The sequence below is a fragment of the Scophthalmus maximus genome, chromosome 11, assembly GCF_022379125.1.
Source record: "Scophthalmus maximus strain ysfricsl-2021 chromosome 11, ASM2237912v1, whole genome shotgun sequence".
Taxonomy (NCBI): Eukaryota; Metazoa; Chordata; class Actinopteri; order Pleuronectiformes; family Scophthalmidae; genus Scophthalmus; species Scophthalmus maximus.
In genome coordinates this window covers 17,749,492-17,769,725 of record NC_061525.1, presented here as the reverse complement: position 1 = coordinate 17,769,725, position 20,234 = coordinate 17,749,492, and the positions used below count along the sequence as shown (strand labels likewise).

Genomic DNA, 20,234 nt, shown 5'->3' with positions numbered 1-20,234 from the left:
ACACCAACAACCAAACAGATTCACGCACAATGCCAGGATCTGGACACACCTCTCCTCCTTATTTTGCTGGAAAACTATTGTCAGAGTATTGATGGGAACACAAGTGTGTCATTCATACTGTACTTCCTCTGCCTTAGCTTCAACCAGCCTGAAGCATGTTAACAAGATAATGTCATGCAATGTGATGCTATTCTGTGTGTGTTTGTGTGTGTTGCGTACTGATACGCTCTCTGTCTGTCCCATGTGCCTGCAGGTGAGGTATGCCACAAGTCCTACACCCAGTTCTCTAACCTGTGCCGCCACAAACGCATGCACGCCGACTGCCGCACACAGATCAAGTGCAAGGACTGTGGGCAGATGTTCAGCACCACATCCTCACTCAACAAGCACCGGCGCTTCTGCGAAGGAAAGAACCATTTCACTGCAGGGGGATTGTTTGCCCAGGGCATGCCACTCCCTGGCGCCCCTGGCTTGGACAAAGCAGCTCTGGCGATGGGCCACAGCAGTGCGGGATTGGCTGATTACTTTGGGGCCAGTCGCCACCACGGAGGGCTTACCTTCCCTGCTGCCCCGGCATTTCCTTTCAGCTTCCCTGGCCTCTTCCCCTCTGGACTCTACCACCGGCCACCGCTCATTCCTGCCACCACCTCTCCTGTCAGGCAACCAACCCACGCACCTGTTGCCGGGCCTGGTGCAGAGCTGAGTAAGAGTCCACTGCTGCCTCCGAGCCCTGGCACTCAGGAGTCCCGAGAGCTCCTCAAAGCTCTCCGTAAGGATGTCGGTTTGCCCGGCAGTCACATGCCTGCCTCAGAGCTCCACACTCAGGGCTCCTCATCCTCCACAAAGCAGCGGAACAAGCAGAGTGACCAGTCTGAGAGCAGTGACCTGGACGATGTCAGCACGCCCAGCGGAAGTGATCTCGAGAGCACCTCGGGCTCTGAGCTGGAGAGCGACATGGACAGTGAGAGGGAGAGGGGGGCTGCTCGAGAAAATGGCAAAGGCCCCAAGAGGAAGGCCAGTGAGGGAGGCCCTCAGAGCCCCAGCCTGACAGGCAGCAGCGCTGCTAAAGACTTTCCAGGCCCTTCCCTCATTCCATCCTCGCTGGACGAGCACACGGCTGTAACAGGGGCTGTGAATGACTCTATTAAGGCCATTGCCTCGATTGCTGAGAAGTACTTTGGCTCCACAGGGCTGGCTGGCCTGCAGGACAAGAAGGTTGGGTCCATGCCGTATCCCTCCATGTTCCCACTGCCTTTCTTCCCAGCTTTCTCTCCTCCAGTTTACCCTTTCCCAGACAGGGACCTCAGACCTCCAGTCCTAAAGGGTGAGCCACAGTCTCCGGCAGATGACGGCAAGAAGGCCCAGGGCAAATCTTCGTCTGAGTCACCATTTGACCTCACCACCAAGCGAAAGGAGGAGAAGTCCGCCCCATTCACTCCCTCCAAACCAGAGGCCTCGCACTCCGTCGGTCAGGATCAGCCCCTGGACCTGAGCCTCGGGTCCAGGGGTCGTGGACGGAATCCAAGAGAGGAGGAGACAAAGAAGAATCCGGGTTATGAAGAAGAGAAAGGAGTGGTGGAGATCCCCAAGGCAGACACCTCCTTACAGCATGCCAGGCCCACCCCTTTCTTCATGGACCCAATCTACAGGTATTGTTATTCCCAGTAGCTTACTAAGCATTGATTCAAGTTACCGCTGCAATTACGCAAGAGCATGAAAAACATTTTATACATTCAAAACTCTTCTGGTGTCATTTTCTATCATGTTATCAAGAATACAAGTGTACCAATACTTGCTGCTGTGCATTCGTTAAGAGCTGATAGAAATCTACTATTAGCAGGGTTGAGAAGAGGAGAATGAGCGATCCGTTTGAGACTCTCAAAGACAAGTACATGCGGCCGGCCCCAGGCTTCCTCTTCCATCCACAGGTAGGTTCTGACTCTGACTCCTAGAGGAACATGGGCAAGTTTGGGGTATTTACAGGAAATATCATCAAGTGGCAACCGTACATTCTTTCTTGCTTTCTGTTTATTTTGTTTTAAAGTTGATCTCAGATGCCCATATTGACCCTAGATTGAGTAAAGAGACAGCATAAGCCCTTATTTGTATGGGTTGCCCATTTGAGTTCACAATGGCCGTGAATTGAGGATTGGTCTCCTTATCAAGTTCACTTCCGGGCTCCTATAGCTACAGTAGTAACAGCATCCTGACATTGAATCGTTAAAGATGTAGTATCATTCTTGAAAGGAGCTCTTATTCAGAATGACCCCCCCCCCCCCCCCCCCATGCTGACCAAAGTGGATTCATGAGTATGGTGTGCAGCTCCAGCCGTATCCAAGCTACTGCTGGTTAAGCCCATTGTTGGCTATGTGAAACAGATGTGGCAGAAAGAAAGGGCACCCTGTGACACGTCTTCCCATAACATGTCTTTGATTACGATATAAAAAAACTATATGCTCTCAAAGCAACGATTTCTGCCCCTGGGTTCTGGGTGCCAGTATTTTCCAGTGTGAGACTCCACACATATGTGCGTGCGTGCGGCTGTACGTGTGTCCATGACATGTTGCGTTGACGTTCATTTGTTCAATCTTCCCCCCGCGGGTGAGAACGGTCCATCGGAAAGTGAAAACACCACTTTCTCAGGCATATGATTTTTTTTTTTTCCTTCTTCGTCTTCTTTTCTGGCCGTTTCAGGTCTGGTTTTTACAGGCTGTTTCATTTGTCTGATTTATGTCCCCTGTCCAGACTGCTGCATGGGCCCAGGCTGCAGCAGCCACATGGCCGTCCAACACGCCTTAATGAGGTGTCCTATCAGTAGAAACACTAACAGAGTGCTTAAGCCATCTTTATGACTTTATGATGTCTGGACACACAAATCATTCCCAGAAACACCAGACCTGGGTATAGGCCTAGGCCCGACCAGGCAAGGGGCCCTTCTGTATACTTTTCAGGGGGTTTGTTTTCAGTCACCTGACTCACAGTTGAGCCATATATCAAAAAAGAGAGGTTGCAAAGCTGAAGGAGACTGGAACTTTTTTCAACCATTGGTGATTCAACTTTTTATTTCCTGGCAGGAAATTTTACTGCTAAGCAGTAATGGCTTAGATTACACACTGGAATTGTATTTGTAGCCGGCCATAATGAGCTTATTGAACACCAGGAAGTGTTGGAAACTGTTAGAGCCTCCTATAATTCCAGCGCCATAACTCTGCAGATATATGCTGCTCATTGCTCATTCAGAGTTAATCACGGTGAGACCCATCATCCCCCCTGTACCCATATGTGTCCCGTCAAAAAATTCTGTTGATTCATGCGCCACTTCCTGGTTCTGACTGCTTTCTCTTTTCCTTCTGCTCCGACCCCAGTTTCGTTTGCCAGATCAGAGAACTTGGGTAAGTTCCTCCTTAATCTACAGTAAAGTGCTGTGTGTCTTTACCCCTACCAAACAGACCCCATCCCCTGATTAATGCATGGGCTGCATAACAGTTTACAACTGACATCACCCAAGCATTCGCATGGCTTTGGCCTATCACCATCGCGCACTGACTGGAATTGTGTTCGTCATTTTTAAGAAGTATCATCAGAATGGTTGTTGTTGTTTTTACCCTGAGCATTAGATTTTTTTAAAAATATGTATTTACATCAACATCTAGATGTGTCCCCTCCCTGATTCACATGAAAGAGTTGAAACGGGGATTTCCATCCACCAGCTCTGAATATATGTTTGGGGTACATGAGTGGAAGGTGGGGGTTGTTTGGGGGGCTGCTTTACATCAGTGCAAGGGTAAAAGTCTCTGTGGGACGCACTTTGTGGGGGGGGGGTCATTCTTCCCTCCAAACATCTGGTTCGCGATTAACATCAACAATTGAGAGCTGAGAAATGCATCTCACTAATTGGGGCCCTCACAGCATCACTGACATCTGAAGATAGCCAATCAGATGCTGGTCCCCGAGCGACGCTACAGCAACAAGCAAGTTCACAGAGGCTCACACGCTGCCTGGGGGGGGTCGGGAGGTTGTGTGCAAGGATGTGCATGTGTGTGTGTGTGTGTGTGTGCAGGGGTCTCTTATACGAAGGAGTGGAGGGGGCAGGGTGGGGGGTATTAAACCTTTGAAAAATCCCTTTACAACTAAATGTGGAGCTGTTTATCCTCACGTCCTTTAATTCGAACATTTCACACACATGGCATCGTCAGACAGTGGCCTAATGAAACTGACTCACCATCCATAAAAACCTGATCAGTGACAGGAGGTTTTTGAAGTGTGATCCGTGGCGAACTGATGGTTACTACTTCCAATCGTTAATACATACACTCCGATACGTGAATCATTTACCGCTCGACTGCAAACAAAGCGTTTGACTGCTTTAGAGAAACTGACGAAACACTTTTGATTGGTTTGGGAAAATGTGACAGTATATAATGAAACTTTTGCAGAAAAAGTTAAAAGGATAATTTGGCCTCTGCACTTTTTATAGACAACACGGACGTGGGTTTAAAAATAATTCCAAACTGTGAAAAAATTACATTTCAGTTTGTTAACTGATATTGTATCTGACTGATCAGGAAAAGTGTCTGGCATTTGCCAAAGTACTGTGCCAATATTCAGTGCATAGTATAAAAAGATATTTATAATTCTAATACGTAGGATACAGAAGGAAAAGGTTGTCCAGAGGTGTGAGATTAGACTTTTAATATAGTGCAGCAGCATGAGAGGGTTCGAGGTGGGATCACAATCCCCCAGTAGATGGAATGGAGTCGTTTCAGCTCTGAAAGGTGTCTCATCGGACAGACTCGATACCGCCGACAGCTTTAGGGGCCTTAATGTCCCCAAGAGTTATGGGTTCTCACTGAGTGAGGCAGACAAACTAAGCATTCACTCTGGTGCCTGAAAAGAGCCCAATCAAATACACAGTGCACATTCAAAAGAAATATGAAAGCAGTTCACCTCCCTCTTCCCCTCAACCCCTTTCCTATCTTTCAATCCATTCCCCTCCGTCTTTCTATCACTCTCCCTCCCCCTTTCTCTCCCTTTGCCTTTGATTCATGGCATGCAGCATTGGCATATTCATAATCAAACGGACCTGACACTCCACATCCTCCCTCAGTGGGAACGTCGACGGCTGCGGCAGGAACTTTACACTCGGCCGTCACTCCTAATCAGCCACTCCCCAACACCAGGCTCCATCGCCATCCATCAGCCCCTCTCTCCCCGGACTCCCCCTTTTACTTTCTCTCTTTTCTTCTTTCTTTCTTGTTTTCTTCCTTCCTTCCTCCCCACTCTTCTCCCCTATCGTCCAGTCCTTCATCATGCTTCTTCTCTGATTCTCTTCCTCTCCTCGTCTCCCCCCCTCGGCCTGCTCCATCTTGGCGTGAAGCCTGAGAGTGACAGGGGGTGAGAGCAGGAGATGGAATGTCAGAGTCGGAGCAGGGCTCTGGTGGAGGACCCGAATCACCATTGATTTGTTGCCTTATTGAAATAAGAATAAGAAACAGGCTGAAAATTCAATACACGCAAAATAATGCAAATTCGCGCGGCCCCTTAAGAAAACGAAGGGGCGGGAAAAAAAAAACCTCACAGACTGTGTGAGATGGCCTGACAGGCCCTGCGGCCCACTGGGACCCCCTAACTCCCCACCCCTCCCTCTCCTCCTCCTCCCGCTAGTTCTCCCCCTCCAGCCCCTGCTCCTCCCCCATCCCGCCCCTCTCAGCACAGCGATATCATTATTACCCATGTCTGGCCCTTGATCAGTAATGTCAACATCTTTCATATTGACGAATGTGCTGTCTGCCCACATTGTGCACAGAATGGTTTACAGCCCAGCAGTGGACATGAATCACTCCACTGCCACACACACACACACACACACACACACGGACATGTATCTGACAACACACACACACACACACACACACACAAACACAGATGCACGCTAAGCACGTACAATCGCGCTCACACACAATGCCCATGCCTGTAAGCACACACACACTCTCACATGCATTACAAATATATTCTCCTCCCTCACACATATACATATATTTTTTTTCTTTCACATACATTGATGGTAATTAATCAGCCTCGGCCACCGTGCAGCACATAGTCTCTCATTTATATACATGCACACACATACGTGCACAGACCAACTGACAAGTCCACATATCTCCTCAGAGAGTATCTGATGAAAGCAAACGTTCAGCTTCATTAGTAGATTGGCTGCGGTCCTTAATCCTATATGTGTGTATGTGTGTGTGTTTATGTGCCTAGTGTACATGTATATGTGTGCTTGTTAGAAACCAGAGTTGGATGAAATGCATGTAGAAAAGTTTCCCTCTCCCAATCCGGAGAATACTGGGGGTTTTTTTTGTTATAGTTATAAATCAGTTTCCCCATGCGCTTGTCATTCACATATGCCAGGGATTTGACCTTGTGATGAATGAATCATGAATGAATCATTCAAATAAGAAATCACCCCAAAACCTGATTCACTTCATTTCACCTGGTGCTTTGCCTGTAAACAATACTCGTCAATCAAACCAGTTATGAACAAATACGGTGTAAAACGCATTGATTATATTTTCAGCACCAATAATTTATCACTAACTCAGAATCAAATGTCATTGTGCTTAATGTAGAGACATTCTCTGTAATTTGAAGATCCACTTTTGCAATAATCTTCATAGTGTTTAAAACGTTGCTTTTATAATTTAGTGGCCTAAATTTATATATTTTTTTCTTTTTGCGTTTTACTGCATCGTGCAATCAGAAACAAAAGCAAAAACAAGTTAAATCTCAGAACTTAAGATAATCTCTTTTTCTAACACAAGTGATGATATGAGATGCAGCTTTCAGAACTCACAAAAAAACTCAAATTTTAACATCCTTGCTTTGCATGTTGCAGTGAGCCTTGAACATGTTTATTGGCCACGACGCTAACCCCTCACTCCGTCCCTCTTCTCCTCTGTCCCTCAGATGTCGGCCATCGAGAACATGGCAGAGAAGCTGGAGACGTTTGGCTCCCTGAAGCCAGAGTCTGGTGACCTGCTGCGCTCCGTCCCCTCCATGTTCGACTTCAGAGCCCCGCCCTCCGCACTCCCAGAGACGCTGCTGCGCAAGGGCAAGGAGCGCTACACGTGCAGGTAACCGCAGCAGCTGTATTCTTTTAGTTTTTGTGTTCCATATTATGATTAGATAATAATATTGCTTTTTACATGAGTAATATAGGTAAACCATACTATTTTTTGTTTCATTCTTTTATAGATACTGTGGGAAAATATTCCCACGTTCTGCCAACCTGACCCGCCACCTCAGGACTCATACAGGAGAGCAACCATATAGGTAAGACACATTCTCTCTCTCTCACACACACACACAGTCTGGGTGTTTACTTTTGGTTTGTGTCACTGAGCTGTTACAAGAAAGAGTCCAACATAAACATGTCTGTCGAGTATCCTCCTCCTCTCTCGCCTTTAGCCGCCACCCCCCCCCCCCACACTCTCCTCCTCACTTCCAGGAAAAAACAAAATGATACAATACGATATAGCAGATTATCTTCCTGTCAAGAATCATATTTTGCACATTAACCCTATGAAGCGCCGATTTTCTCACGCCACAAATATGAGGGAAAAGGAGCAAACACTTTCACACAACAAACTCTCAGGGAGACAGAAAGACATTTGTTCACAGCACATGGGTGTTTTCCCAGGCAACACTTGTCTGCAGTTAGAACAGAGTTTATGTATGTTGTCTAATGCTGGAGAAGCCTGGGATAATTATCTGACTGCTAAATAATTTCCCCGATGAAAAATGGTGTCTGTTGCCCGGGTGACAGGACTATGGTGGGGGGGGTAAAACAGAGGAGAAGAGGGGAAGCGAGGAAGTTCGTAGAGAAATTGGAGCGATGAGTAGCGCGGGCAGATGTCCAAGCCCGGCAGCTGTGGTCATTTCTCTTGCGTGTATGAGGCCAGACTCAAAGTCATCTGCAAGCACCAAGTAGGCTTTCTTTCTCCAAATAAAAAGGTTATCACAAGCTAAAGTTCTTTTTTTAGGAATAAGGATGATAATAACAATAATAATAATAGTAATCATTGTAATTCTGTGACAGGAAAAACCATGGTAGTTGTTAACAAAGTCTCCCCCATCAGCCGCCGACACGGCAGAGTTTTTTCCAGGTGCTGCTGAGGTAGAGGGAACAATGCAGCAGCACTGCAGTGCACATGTAAAAATTAATCTTTGCACATTTACTACATTTGGATAATGAGTAAGCCCTGGCTCGCACTGCTCGCCTTTGTAGTTACCAAGGTGGAGGAATGTTGGCCCAGAGCTCGGAGGAGGCTTGCTGACCACAGGGGAGAGAGAAACACAGACGCAGGCCTCGACTGCCCCAGCCTGATAGCCTGCACTCCGCACGCTGGCATGCCATTAAAGATCACCGCTGTTTATTGTAATTTTTTGTGGAGATAACCGGGGGGGTTCCCGAGGGACAGCCAATCGAGCAGAGCTAATTCCACCAGAAGAAAAGATGTAATCTTCTCGTATAATTTTGCATGAAGAAACTTGGCAAGGGCCTCTAATTTTGCAGGGTTAGAACCAAATCTGTTGCATGCTTATTTTGTGAGAGAAGAATGCAATTTTATTGCGCTGGCTGGAGATAAGAGACAGAGCTTGTTTCACCTTAAACAAGCTCCTCCATCATGTCTGGGACTGTGGGACTGTGGGACTGTGTGTGTGTGTGTGTGTGTGTGTGTGTGTGTGTGTGTGTGTGTGTGTGTGTGTGTGTGTGTGTGTGTGGGTGCGCGTGTGGGTGCGCGTGTGGGTGCGCGTGTGTGTCCTATATTATGCATCTCATTATGTTTCCCACAGAACAAAAATGAAACATTGGTTCCTGGTTCGTTAGGTGGCATGCAGTTGTACTTTTGACTTGCCGCTTTTTTGTTTTTGTCTGTTTTTGTCGATTCAATTGTCGTCAAAAGTAAAATGTCTCCCCTCTCCCCGCAGGTGTAAATACTGTGACCGCTCCTTCAGCATCTCCTCCAACCTGCAACGTCACATTCGCAACATCCACAACAAGGAGAAGCCCTTCAAGTGCCACTTGTGCGACCGTTGCTTCGGCCAGCAGACCAACCTGGACCGTCACCTCAAGAAGCACGAGAACGGCAACCTGTCAGGTGAGAAGCAGAGAGTGAACGCGCGTTGTAGGACGTGAGATATTGTCAATATATGATAAGATTACTGAACTTATCTCTGCTGGGGTTTTTTTCATATTATAACGGACAAAATGAGCTGTGAGATTAACTACTATGTACGATTGATATGAATCATAATCTACTTATAATTGGAAACCATTATAGAAGCTGATGAATTACATAATTTAAATCTGTCACAAACATCTACAAAAATAGATTTTTTTTGGGACTGAGCTGCTGTCATCAGCAGCACAGTTTAGGGGTTTGATAGGTCGCATCACCCCGACGCTGAATCAGCTGAACGAGCGGTGACACTTGGCCGGACACCGGCGGCGACAAACAAAATGAATCCCCCCCGGCCTTCAGCACATCTGAGTGAATATGTAGTGTCTGTCGAAACAACGAGACAACAGGCTGAAAATATTAAGAAGGGGAGGCCTTTTTTTTTCTCTCATGGTTAGAAATATAATAACCCCACAGCCTCTTCAACCTCAGACACTTTGGCAGGTCATCATTACAAATGCATTTCGTGCGGCCAAAATCTGAAAACTTTGTAAATCCAGTCGAGATCTCGACGGTCTCCAAAGACACACAATAATTTGTAGAGAATTCGGCGGAAATGTATATAACATGATGCACAATCCAATTTTTCCCACTGATGTAATTGGTCCGCCATGACATCAGTGGGGAGACATTGGATTTGAACATTTAACTCACTCCATTAAAGCATTGTAAACACAATGCACCGCCACACAGTGCGAAGGGCATGTGTTTCTATTTAAATATAAAGAGAATACTTACTGCATGCTTCGATTTTCCTTTTGGACAATAACAAAATGATTGAGAAATGTTTTAGGGGCAGCGTAGTGAGATATTAAAATACATCTTTAGAGATAAAGATGATGAGATGGAATGTTTATTTTTGCCTTTCTATTGTGCAGGCACTGCAATGTCGTCTCCTCGGTCTGAACTGGACAGTAGCAGTGCCATACTGGACGATAAAGAAGACTCCTATTTCAATGAAATAAGAAATTTTATCAGCAACACTGGCCAGAACCAGACCTCCCCGGACCCCTCTGAGGAAGGGTGAGCACAGTTTCAAGTCTCCGTTTCTTTTTTCTTTTTTCCTGATCAGATCTTCTTCTACAGAGCCAAATAAGAAGATTGTTCCAGACAAATATTAGCAAACACTTACAATATCATTGTTCTTTTAATACCTCTACCTATTACACCTCACAGAAGGTACAAAGAGAGCCAGGGCCGCCAAAAAAAATAAAAAAAATCAGATACAGGATATCTTTTATTTATCTGAATCTATACAGGGCTTGTAAGTCTGACCTACATTAGTGCAAACTGAACTCTTGCAGTAATTGTGGCTTCATTACCATTGTTGGACTTAAAAAGAACTCCAAAGGCTTGAATAAGAATGAATCATGGGTCAGATGCTATCAGCCCATTTTAGAATAGCATTTTCATCCCACCCAGCCAGCCTTCGTTAGCAATCACATCATCGTCCTGGGGTCTGGAGTAGAGAGCAATCATCTGCGATGACATTTAACATAATCACCGTTTTTTGGAGAACGTGCAAGATCTCTTTTTATATCGAGTGCCTTTTGGCCACACATACACGAGCAGATATCAGTGTGTGCACGCAACTTTGACTGCGCATTATGCAAATAAATTCTTGGAGCTGCGATCGGGTCGGATAGCAGCTGAGAGGTCTGCTCGAGTCCCTGAGTTTGTTTTCCCGTGCCTCACATTGGTGCGATCACAGGGCAGATTGCAGGGCCAGATACAGATCTCACAGACTGGTGTGTGATTGTGCAGGAGGGCCTGTGAGAGCAGGAACCGGGCGGTGGAGCGTCAGAGGGACAGGGGGAGGAGCAGGAGGGGGGGGGTGCAGCACATCTGGAACCAACATGTCTGCCTACAGGAAGAGGGTAGAGGGGGTGGGGTCATAGGGTCGGCCCGTGTTTCCTTTCAAAGTGCTTCTCTCCTGACTGCTCCTGATAGATACTTTATCCTCGGCAAATTACCACGTTTGAAAGCGTAATTAGCGAATCTGTTTTCTTAATCACGGAGCTCTCGTTCGCTCTCGTGGAGCTACAGTCCCTCTTCTCTGCCCTGCGAGAGCAACGCAGCACCACCACCACCACCTTGTCAGCCTCAGACTCCCCGTCCCAGCGGGACGCCCTGTTGAAAGCACAACATTATCAGCTGCCGATTAAAGGGGAAAAAAATACATATCCTGTATGCGCTAAAACGTAATCTGCAATAACTCTTTCAAATGTCACTCAAATGTATCCCTTTCAAATTTTCCTCTTTTTTTTTTTTTTACTTTCTGTCTACTTCTCCACGTCCAGTTCTCAGTCCTCATTTCTTTGTGTGAGAAATGGCATTTCTGGGAGATGACGAAAGATGTCCCAGAGTGTAATTAGTGAATCAGTCTTAATGTGGTTCCAGATGATTTACCAAATGGTGGTTTCCTGTGGTGCTGAGACAGAGGGACAGATTAAGACTCGGGCAGTTTGGATAGCTGGCCCTCTCTTCCCTCCGCGGGGAAAGAGGAATGGGCCCGGGTTGGCAACGCTCTCATAACTCTCTCACCAAATGGGTCTGTCAGCTAAATATTTTGCCTATTAGATGAATACGAGATAGCAGAGAAAATAAACAAGGAGCGAGGCAGAGTGCTCCATTTAAGTACTGCAACGATCAACCCGGTGCTGCCGTGCCCGAAGGGGCCCCAGAGCCTCGATGACAAACGGGATTCCGGCTCTGCTTGATCCCAGCTGCCAGGCCCTGCGTCAGATTCAACTCTCTCTGATGGTTATTCAATGCACTCCGTTGTTTTTGTACCGTACGTGGAGAGATCAAGTTCACAAAAACATGCAGATGGTAGATAGTATATATAGTTTTCACCACAATGTCTTATTCCTGATGTTACCAGATTTTTCCATTACTCTCTTTTCTTAGACATAAATAGGGAGAATTTATAAACTGTCATTATGGAGGTAGATGCCACTGTGATTTATTCTTCCCTTAAAATGTCCACCACTTGCTCAAGCTGTACAGATCTAATCGATGTTCCTGGTCCGCAGGTTAAACGGCGGCCCATTCGAAGAAGAGAAGCCACTGATGGCCAGCCATGGGTCACGTGACCTGGAAGACGAGGACGTGGAGGAGTTCGGCGCCGACGAAGAAGAAGAAGGGGAGGAGCCGAGCAACGCCTCTGGGAAACCGGAAGGCGAGGCTCTCCCGAGCAACCTCAGCGACGACGTCATGCAAGACGAGATGGATTTCACTGGGCCGAACGACTTGAACCTCAACTGCAAAACTTCTCCTCGGGGGTAAATCCGATACAGACGCGCATATACGACTGAAACATCATTTTGCATTGTGTAAAATGTTGACGCGCTGTCAAAAGTTGCTTGACAATGTTTCATTTGAATTTTCTGCTTGGCCTCCAGGTATAAAGAGGAGGAAGAGCAGAGCGGCTACTCAGCCTTGGATCATATTCGCCACTTTTCAGAAATGCGCAAGCTCGAGGACAGTGAACTGAGCGACGGGGACGGAGATGAGGAGAACGGGTCTTTCGGCTCCCCTACTCTGACTGAGGCCGTCAAACAGCCACTCTTTAGAAAATCAAAGTCTCAGGTGAGAGAAACATTGACAGCTCACGTGCATGGTTGCCTCCGCGATATGTAAACACACATGGATTTAAGATCGGTAATGAAATGTAATCTTTCTCACAGGCGTACGCCATGATGCTGTCTCTGGCTGAAAAGGACTCTCTCCACCCAGCCACCCACAGCCCGGCCACCATGTGGCACAGTCTGGCTCGGGCTGCCGCTGAGTCCAGCGCCATCCAGTCCCTCAGCCACGTATGATGACGCCCCCTTTTTTGCGCTTTTTCCCTTTCACCTCTCAAACCCCCAAACCTGACCTATGGCACTGGGAGCCCATTACAGCGGGGCAATCAGCAGTGGGGGCCCCTGATCATCCACACAGAATGACTGCTGAGCAGAACCACAGCCCTTCTGACTGCTGAGCGGAGCGGCCTGACACACAAAGCAGGGGTCACTGTCCACGCAGAGCCCCGCCCGAGAAAAACCCTCCAACAGATAGAGAGCGGAGAAAAAAAAGGGTCCCCTTGAGGACCTTTTCAAATTGATTTCTTACTCTAACACCAACCGGGATGTGGTGAAAAAAATAATAATGCTAAAGTAATAATAGCTGTATTTATTCTGCTGAATTTCTATGTTTTGCACAGCAAAAGGCAGCTGGTGGACATGGAAGATGGATGTGCTGATGTGTCATCGCTAGACTCCCATTCATTGGCCAGCACATGCAAAGCAAGGAGAACATCTCACGGCGAGAGGGCGAGTTCGGTTGCGTCTCTGAGACAGCCGCTCTCAGCCTGCAGTGTGCTTCACTGTGCGCAAAGCATAAGAACCCCTCCGATCTGACAAAAGAAATACGTTTCAAATGTGTAAGAAGAATTCCCTTTGACCCCCCCCCCCCCCCCGCCCAGACATCCAAAGTTGTTTCTCATAGATCCATGTACTTGATGATAAAAAAATACATTTTAAAAATCAAGGTTGGGGTTAGCAACCTCCGTTCGGATAAAAAAACAAAAAAACCCTCTCCATGTAAGATCCATCGCTTTAATATCACTGAAGTCATTGAAGAAGAAATTGAAAAAATAGAGAGAGAAAAAAAGAAGTGAATATTAAACAGAAATCAGGCCGGTTTCCCGTCTGCGTTTGTCATGGCTGCGTGTGTGTGTCTGTACAATCACCAAACTGTGCACAAGTGTCTACCAACTGTTCTCCACTGCACTCCATCCTGCCCGCTTGCGCTATCTGTGAAAAGGATATAAATAGATTGTCTTTTTTAGTGGAAGAGAAGAAAAACACTTTTGTTTTACTGAGATAAGTAGCCAGTGCTGAAGTTAATTGTTGTTCTGTAAAAGGGCATATGTCTTCTTTTTTTTTTTTATATAAACCCTTGAATCCATCCTAGTCGGCCAACAATACCACTAAATAGCCTGAATGCTAGTCGTTAGCTACTCCATGCTTGTGTCTTTCATTTTTAGACAATCATGATTTTGTTTTGTTTCTGTTTTTGTTTCCTTTTTTTTTTTTTTGTTGGTGTCGTTGTTGTTATTTGCTGTTGTATGTTGAGAATTGTATTTATTTCTTGGCAAACTGTAGTTTGTTTACTGAATAGCACTGCTCTTGGCCCGGGTGATGAGGCGATCTCCTCAGCGGGCTGTCCCAGAGTTCAAAAGGGGTTTGTAGATTACATTTGAGTGCCGGATAGTATTAAACATACAATTCACTCCTTTTTCTTCTAATGAACTCGGTCGCTGAATAGATATGACTTAGGGTTTTTTTTTCTATGACAATAAAATTGATTCAGTTGTAAAAAAATTGAAAAAATAAAGGATGAGTAATAAGAAAAGAAAAAAACAGGTATAATTTCTTCATAAGCGCATGATTGGTCTGGTAAGATCTGTATCTGACATTTTCTACGGTTGTGTGCAAGCTTGTGTGATGTTCGGTTCATGTTAATCCCTTGTGCCAAACTTATGATAAATAACAGATTACTTTCATTTATTCTCCCGTTTTTGAGGGACCTTTTTTCTGTTCGTTCGTTCGTTGTTTTTTTTTCTGTCGTCGTTTTGTTTATAATCGATTTTAAAAAGTAATCAGCAAGTTGAGGTACTTTGTTTTAATGCTTTCTACAATGTAACTGTTATGCATTTCAATTCAATACTGTGGGAGGAACAACTAAGAAATAAAGGACTACAATGTGGATTGACATGTCTTCCGCTCTCTCGTTCCGTTTCTCCTTGAACATTTTACTCGCCCATTGTCTCATTTATCCTCACACCTTCACAGTCTCTATAGTCCTTCTGGCTGCCCCATCCTTTTTGGCCCAAACAGAGATCTATACTAAGAGACGTGAGTCAGAACACCACCTGGCGCTTTCTTCTGGCGCTCTCATGGCCTCCAAGAGCGAGGGAGAGCTTGAACTCTGGACCTCTCTTCTTCTTCTTTTTTTTTCCTGCAGGCTTTGGCTCACAGAGAGAGAGCGAAGCGGAGAAAAGCCTGGAGAGGGCTTGAATGTGGTAGTGGGAGCGGAGGCAGGAATGTGTCCTCTTTATTTGTGTCCGTTTGTGGGGCATGATGGATGAGGTGGGTAGATGTGATGACCTGGCTCATCGCTCAAACGCTCAATAAGAGTCCCATCCTGCAGCAGGCCTCCCCATCCGGCAAACCCCCCCCCCCCCTCTGTCACTGCTGCCAGCCGACGTGGGCGGACATTGTGGCTGGGAGGGTTGGAGGTTCAGCGACTCCATTGTCCAAGCAAGTAGCTTGGGGCTGGGGGGTTGGAGAATTGGGCATGACAGTGAAGATGGCTGGCGCTGACACTCCACATTTACAGTGCTCTTGGCGCCCTAATGGATGGGGTGTTTTCTTAGGGCCTGTCGTCGGCCCTCGGCGCTCCATGGGGCGTCCAGCTTTGATGAGGTCACGGGGGGTCGTGCAGTGTTGATGAGGTCAGCGTGGGCCGTCCAGCTTTGATGAGGTCAGCTGCAGTGGCGGTGGCGATGGTGCAGGCCCGGGATCATAATGGAGTGGCAGTGATTATGGCCTTTTTGTATGAGGTTGGCCACCTGTACTATTGTGGACTAATTTCAGCCTCGAGGCTTATACATGATTCTCTAAGATGTGTTAGGGTTTCGTTTAAGATCCTATGATCCAGTTGTTCTTAAACCTTGCTAAATTTTGGACCACTCAGGGACAGTGGAAACACACTGAACACAAAAAAACACTTAAAATATCATTAACTCTTAAGTTGTTGATATAAAGTTGCGTATTTACGAATCCTGCTGAGAGAGAACGTTAGCATTTGTTCCTCCTGTGTCTGTGCATTTGGCGAATTGACTTCACTCTCCTCAGTGCCTTTGTTTTTGGTCTCCACCAACTCCTGATGGAAATACCAGATGGTTTTTCAAAAACATGGCTTCCAGCTATGGCCAAAAAACCGATGCTGTGGGAGTCGATGTGAATGAACCAAAGCAGTGAAGTTGCAATAAAAACTGCAAAACCTAAACGATGGCCGAGAACCGCACAGCAAAGTCTCTCCTCTCATTTTGCACGCACTCTTTTAAACCATTGCTATCACAAAATTATTAATTATATCAGCTTTTTAGCAAAATGTCCCTGTTTCATCAAACGTATACAATTTCTGCTGGAGGCCAGGAATCACACGAAGAAAAGCACCGCAGGAACCATTCTTCAGCTTCAATTTAGATGATCTACGTTCCTTTTTCAAAACAACTGGAACAAATGACGAGGGAAAATTCGAATCGCCTCGCGTGAAATAATTGTCCAAAGGGGAAATGATGGACCGCTCTGCAGGTGTAATAAAACTGTCTAGAAGCGACCGTTCGCCGAGCGCCTTTTAACAAACTGGAATTATTCCTCGGCAACATCTGGGAACTAGCTTGGCAGCGGGACTCTGCCACTGCCACCTCGCTGACCGTACCCCCACTGCATTTCAAATTGCCCATGTAATTACATCACCTACATAAAGAGGCCCCCACCCCCACCCCCCCAGACAAAAGTCCAAAGGCACTGCCTCTTGAAAGAACACCAAAATATTATGAATAGACAGCAGTGTGTGTATAATGCCATTGTGTGTGGCCAGTGGGGTGGTGCGACGGGGGCGCCCCGGCTGAGTTTGGCAGGCGGAGGTTTTTTCGCCGCTGTGCAATGCGCCGGTTTGATCAGTGTTGATTAGCGCATGCCAACGTCACCCATGTATCCTCTCGCACTCAATCAACACGTTGGGACGAGTTATTGCCGTCATTAACCCACAGCTTCTCATAAAGGCCTCAGTGTGTATTGAAGTGTGGCTGGCGGGGCCTCGGGTGTGTGTGCGTGCGTGCGTATGCGTGCGTGTGTGTGTGCGTGTGTGTGTGTGTGTCAAAAGGTGCTGGATCCCCAAGCTGCTGTGTCCCGTGCAGTGTGTGTATGTGGGGTGGGCACACCGTGGGCAGCACTTGGTGGGTCTCGGAGCCACTCAGCTAATGGGGCAGCTGGCACGGCCTCAGAATCCATCAGGCCTCATTACGGCTCCCGTTCAGCCACTGTCCATTTTTTCTTTTTCCTCCCCGCCTTCTTTCTGTCCTCACCACCCCTAAAACCCCCCCCCCCCCTCCCTTCCTTTTCCTCTGCCACTCGTTCCACGCAGCCAACCCCGTGTGGGCATGTAACTGCCCCACTGCCCCCCCCCCCCACTGGAACATACATCAAGCCCCCAGAGAGGGGAGCTATCACAGCTGGCAGCTCTCACGCTGATTGACTTGGCACCCGTGCTGACTCGGACGCCAGGGGAAACATTTTTTCGGAGAGGGAGGCATGGATGGGTGTGGGAGTGTGGAGCTTTCATGTACAGGGATGAGGGGGTATAGACGGGGTTAGTGTGGAGTGGGTACTTGCAAACAATCGGCTCACGTGGGAAGTGTGTTTCTGTGGCTCTGTGTGTGTGTGTGTGTGTGTGTGTGTGTTGTGTGTGTGTGTGTGTGTGTGTGTGTTTGGGTGGGGATACTACCCAAATCATAACATCAAGTTTTTGTTGTGCTTACAATAATGGTAACACGTCCTCTGTTGCTGTCCTACCGCGTGTGTGTGTGTGTGCGTGTGTGTGTACAGACCAAGCGATTGCAGGCCAGCCCTTCTCCTCTCCTTCCTCCTCATCTCTGCTTATCTTCTCGTCTTCTTCTCCTCCACCCCTGGCTTTTTCTCCCTTGGAAAGCACCAGAGATTTTCTTCTTTTTTTTTACGGTTGTGGTTTCATTACCCTGTGTGTGTGTGTGTGTGTGTGTGTGTGTGTGTGTGTGTGTGTGTGTTTTTGTCTCCCCGGAGGCTACAGATCATTAGCATTATTGATGGACGCTCACACAAACTCCCAGGGAACAGACCAGGACAGAGCCGAGCGGCCGTGCACATGGTTCTAATACGACGACCAGTCTAATCAGGACAGGCGCGGTGGCAGGAGCCTGTGTGCAGTCTGCCGTTGAAGTCATCTCCATCTTTGCTCATGGAGTCGATTAGAAAGTGGCTAATCAGGCCTTCGTCTGCATGTCTGGGGGAGTGGGTACAGGAATTTTAAGGTTTTGGCACTGGCGGAGTAACCCATAAATATATACATCAGTATCAGACCATTTAAATGTATGTCTTTTTTTTTTTTATCCCACTGGATCCAGAGTTTAATTCCCCTTTTCATTAATAGCGCCCTCCAGTGGTGGAAACGGCGATGTACACCTACCTGCTGCTGGGCATTTACATCGAACCACTTAGCCAAATGGTAAACGTAAAAATGCAACTGTATTTTCCAATTAGAAAAGGTAATAAAATGTCAATCTGCTGAAAGACACACGCAACTTTTCATGTTCAGCTGCCACTTCTCGTCCAGAGGGGCCTCCTCTGCACTCGGCTCCAGAGTGTGGGAGAGTTCGACGATATGGATCTTTTTTTCCGCAGCCTCAACATTTAGCATTTATTTTCCCAGTCGACAGCCAAACAAATGGCGCAGGACGGTGTTGGAATGATTTCCAACCCCCTCTCCTTCCTTTATCTGAGCCGACAGCCTTTTTGTCAGCGTTGCAGTTCAAAACGCCGCGGCCTTCTGGGAGATCTGGTTCAACACAGAGGGGCAGAAATTATCTGTGGGACGTGAGGCCACGGCGGTGGAGTGATAGAATCTGCTTCGCAAAGAGTGGCGTATGCGTAATTACAGCGAAAAAGTACCCATGATGCGATCTTACCTTTTACGGGCTATTTCATCGCCAGTTTCCTGCGCCCTTCTCTCTCTCTCTCTCTCTCTCTCTCTCTCTCTCTCTCTCTCTCTCTCTCTTTCAATCCTGATAAGCGAGCATGCAGACAACAGAAGGCCCATTTTTCCTTCCAAAAATGTTGTGCCTGCATAAAACAAAAGTAGCTTTCAAGGTATAGAGGTCATGTAGGCGAACCAAAGCTCATGTCTGAATCACTTTCTTTTCCCTTGAGCATCTTTAATTAAAAAAAGAACACTGCCCAGCGGCGTGTCAAACAAACAGACACGTTTGGGCTTCCCCTGCTCGACCTCGCAGTTCAGGTGTCACCTTGGAAGCCAGCGCCTCGTCTGTGGCACTGCCCCTCTGCCGTGGCACCCTGCGTTATATATGTGGAGCCGGGCGGCTCCAGCGGGGCAGTGGCCACCCAGAGCTCCGGGGATGGATGGCCTCCCTGGGCCTGTTTGACTGGAAACAGGTGTGTGTCATCCGAAGATGAAGGCCCGGCCGATAAACATTATTGGAGAACATCTGCTGCTTGTCACAACACAGGGCGAGCCGCAGCAGCCCCCCATCCATCAGCCACACCGGAGAGTGGGCGGCGGCGGCGGCGGCGGCGGCGGCGGTGGTGGGGTGGGGGCTCCATCCTTTGCTGTCTGGCCTGCTCACCCATCACTCACCTCGGGGATGCTGGATACCGGGGGTGCATGTTTGGTCCAGGCACCTGCCTGCCTCTGCCGGACCACGGCCGCTTCCAGCCGTTGGAAGACAAAATGCTCCAGCGCACATGAAAAATGCCTCGGGGGTAGCACTCTCTCTTCTGCTGACACGCCACACACACACACTCACACACACACACACACACACCTTACCCCACCCGCGTACCCTGCTCAGGTGCCTCCCACCCCCCCACCCTCTTTAGACTTTTTGTCAGGGAGGCAGGGCCTTAATGCTTGACCCTTCTCGGGCTGATGAGAGATGCCTGGTAGTAGCCGTGCACAAAAAACACACACTGACATATCCACTCACACGGGATCCCATAGGTCTCTGTGACAGCTGGAACCTCTCTCCTCTTTTTTCTACCTCCGTACCTTACTGTGCCCCCCCCCGCCCCACTAAGGGATCACACCATGCTAGACTGCATTCAAAAGCTCGCGAGTCAAAAAATAGGTTAAACAAAAAAAACAAAAACAAAAAAGGCCCCC

At 47.5% G+C, this 20,234-nt stretch overlaps 1 protein-coding gene across 16 annotated transcripts in view; it reads left to right on the top strand.

Moving 5' to 3' along the window:
• mecom (MDS1 and EVI1 complex locus) overlaps positions 1–15,001 on the top strand; it is a 148,769-nt gene extending 133,768 nt beyond the window's left edge. For 8 of the 16 annotated variants that reach the window (XM_035622091.2, XM_035622090.2, XM_047335689.1 and 5 more), the window contains 10 exons: positions 254–1,649; positions 1,838–1,928; positions 3,366–3,392; positions 6,970–7,136; positions 7,258–7,335; positions 8,995–9,164; positions 10,124–10,268; positions 12,281–12,529; positions 12,650–12,836; positions 12,935–15,001. In XM_035622091.2, coding sequence (XP_035477984.1) covers positions 254–1,649; positions 1,838–1,928; positions 3,366–3,392; positions 6,970–7,136; positions 7,258–7,335; positions 8,995–9,164; positions 10,124–10,268; positions 12,281–12,529; positions 12,650–12,836; positions 12,935–13,069 — 2,645 coding nt within the window. In that variant the 3' untranslated portion in view covers positions 13,070–15,001. The remainder of the gene's footprint in view (positions 1–253; positions 1,650–1,837; positions 1,929–3,365; positions 3,393–6,969; positions 7,137–7,257; positions 7,336–8,994; positions 9,165–10,123; positions 10,269–12,280; positions 12,530–12,649; positions 12,837–12,934) is intronic. The other 8 variants (XM_047335691.1, XM_047335688.1, XM_047335685.1 and 5 more) reach the window with 3 other exon arrangements.
• The last annotated feature ends 5,233 nt before the right edge of the window (positions 15,002–20,234 follow it).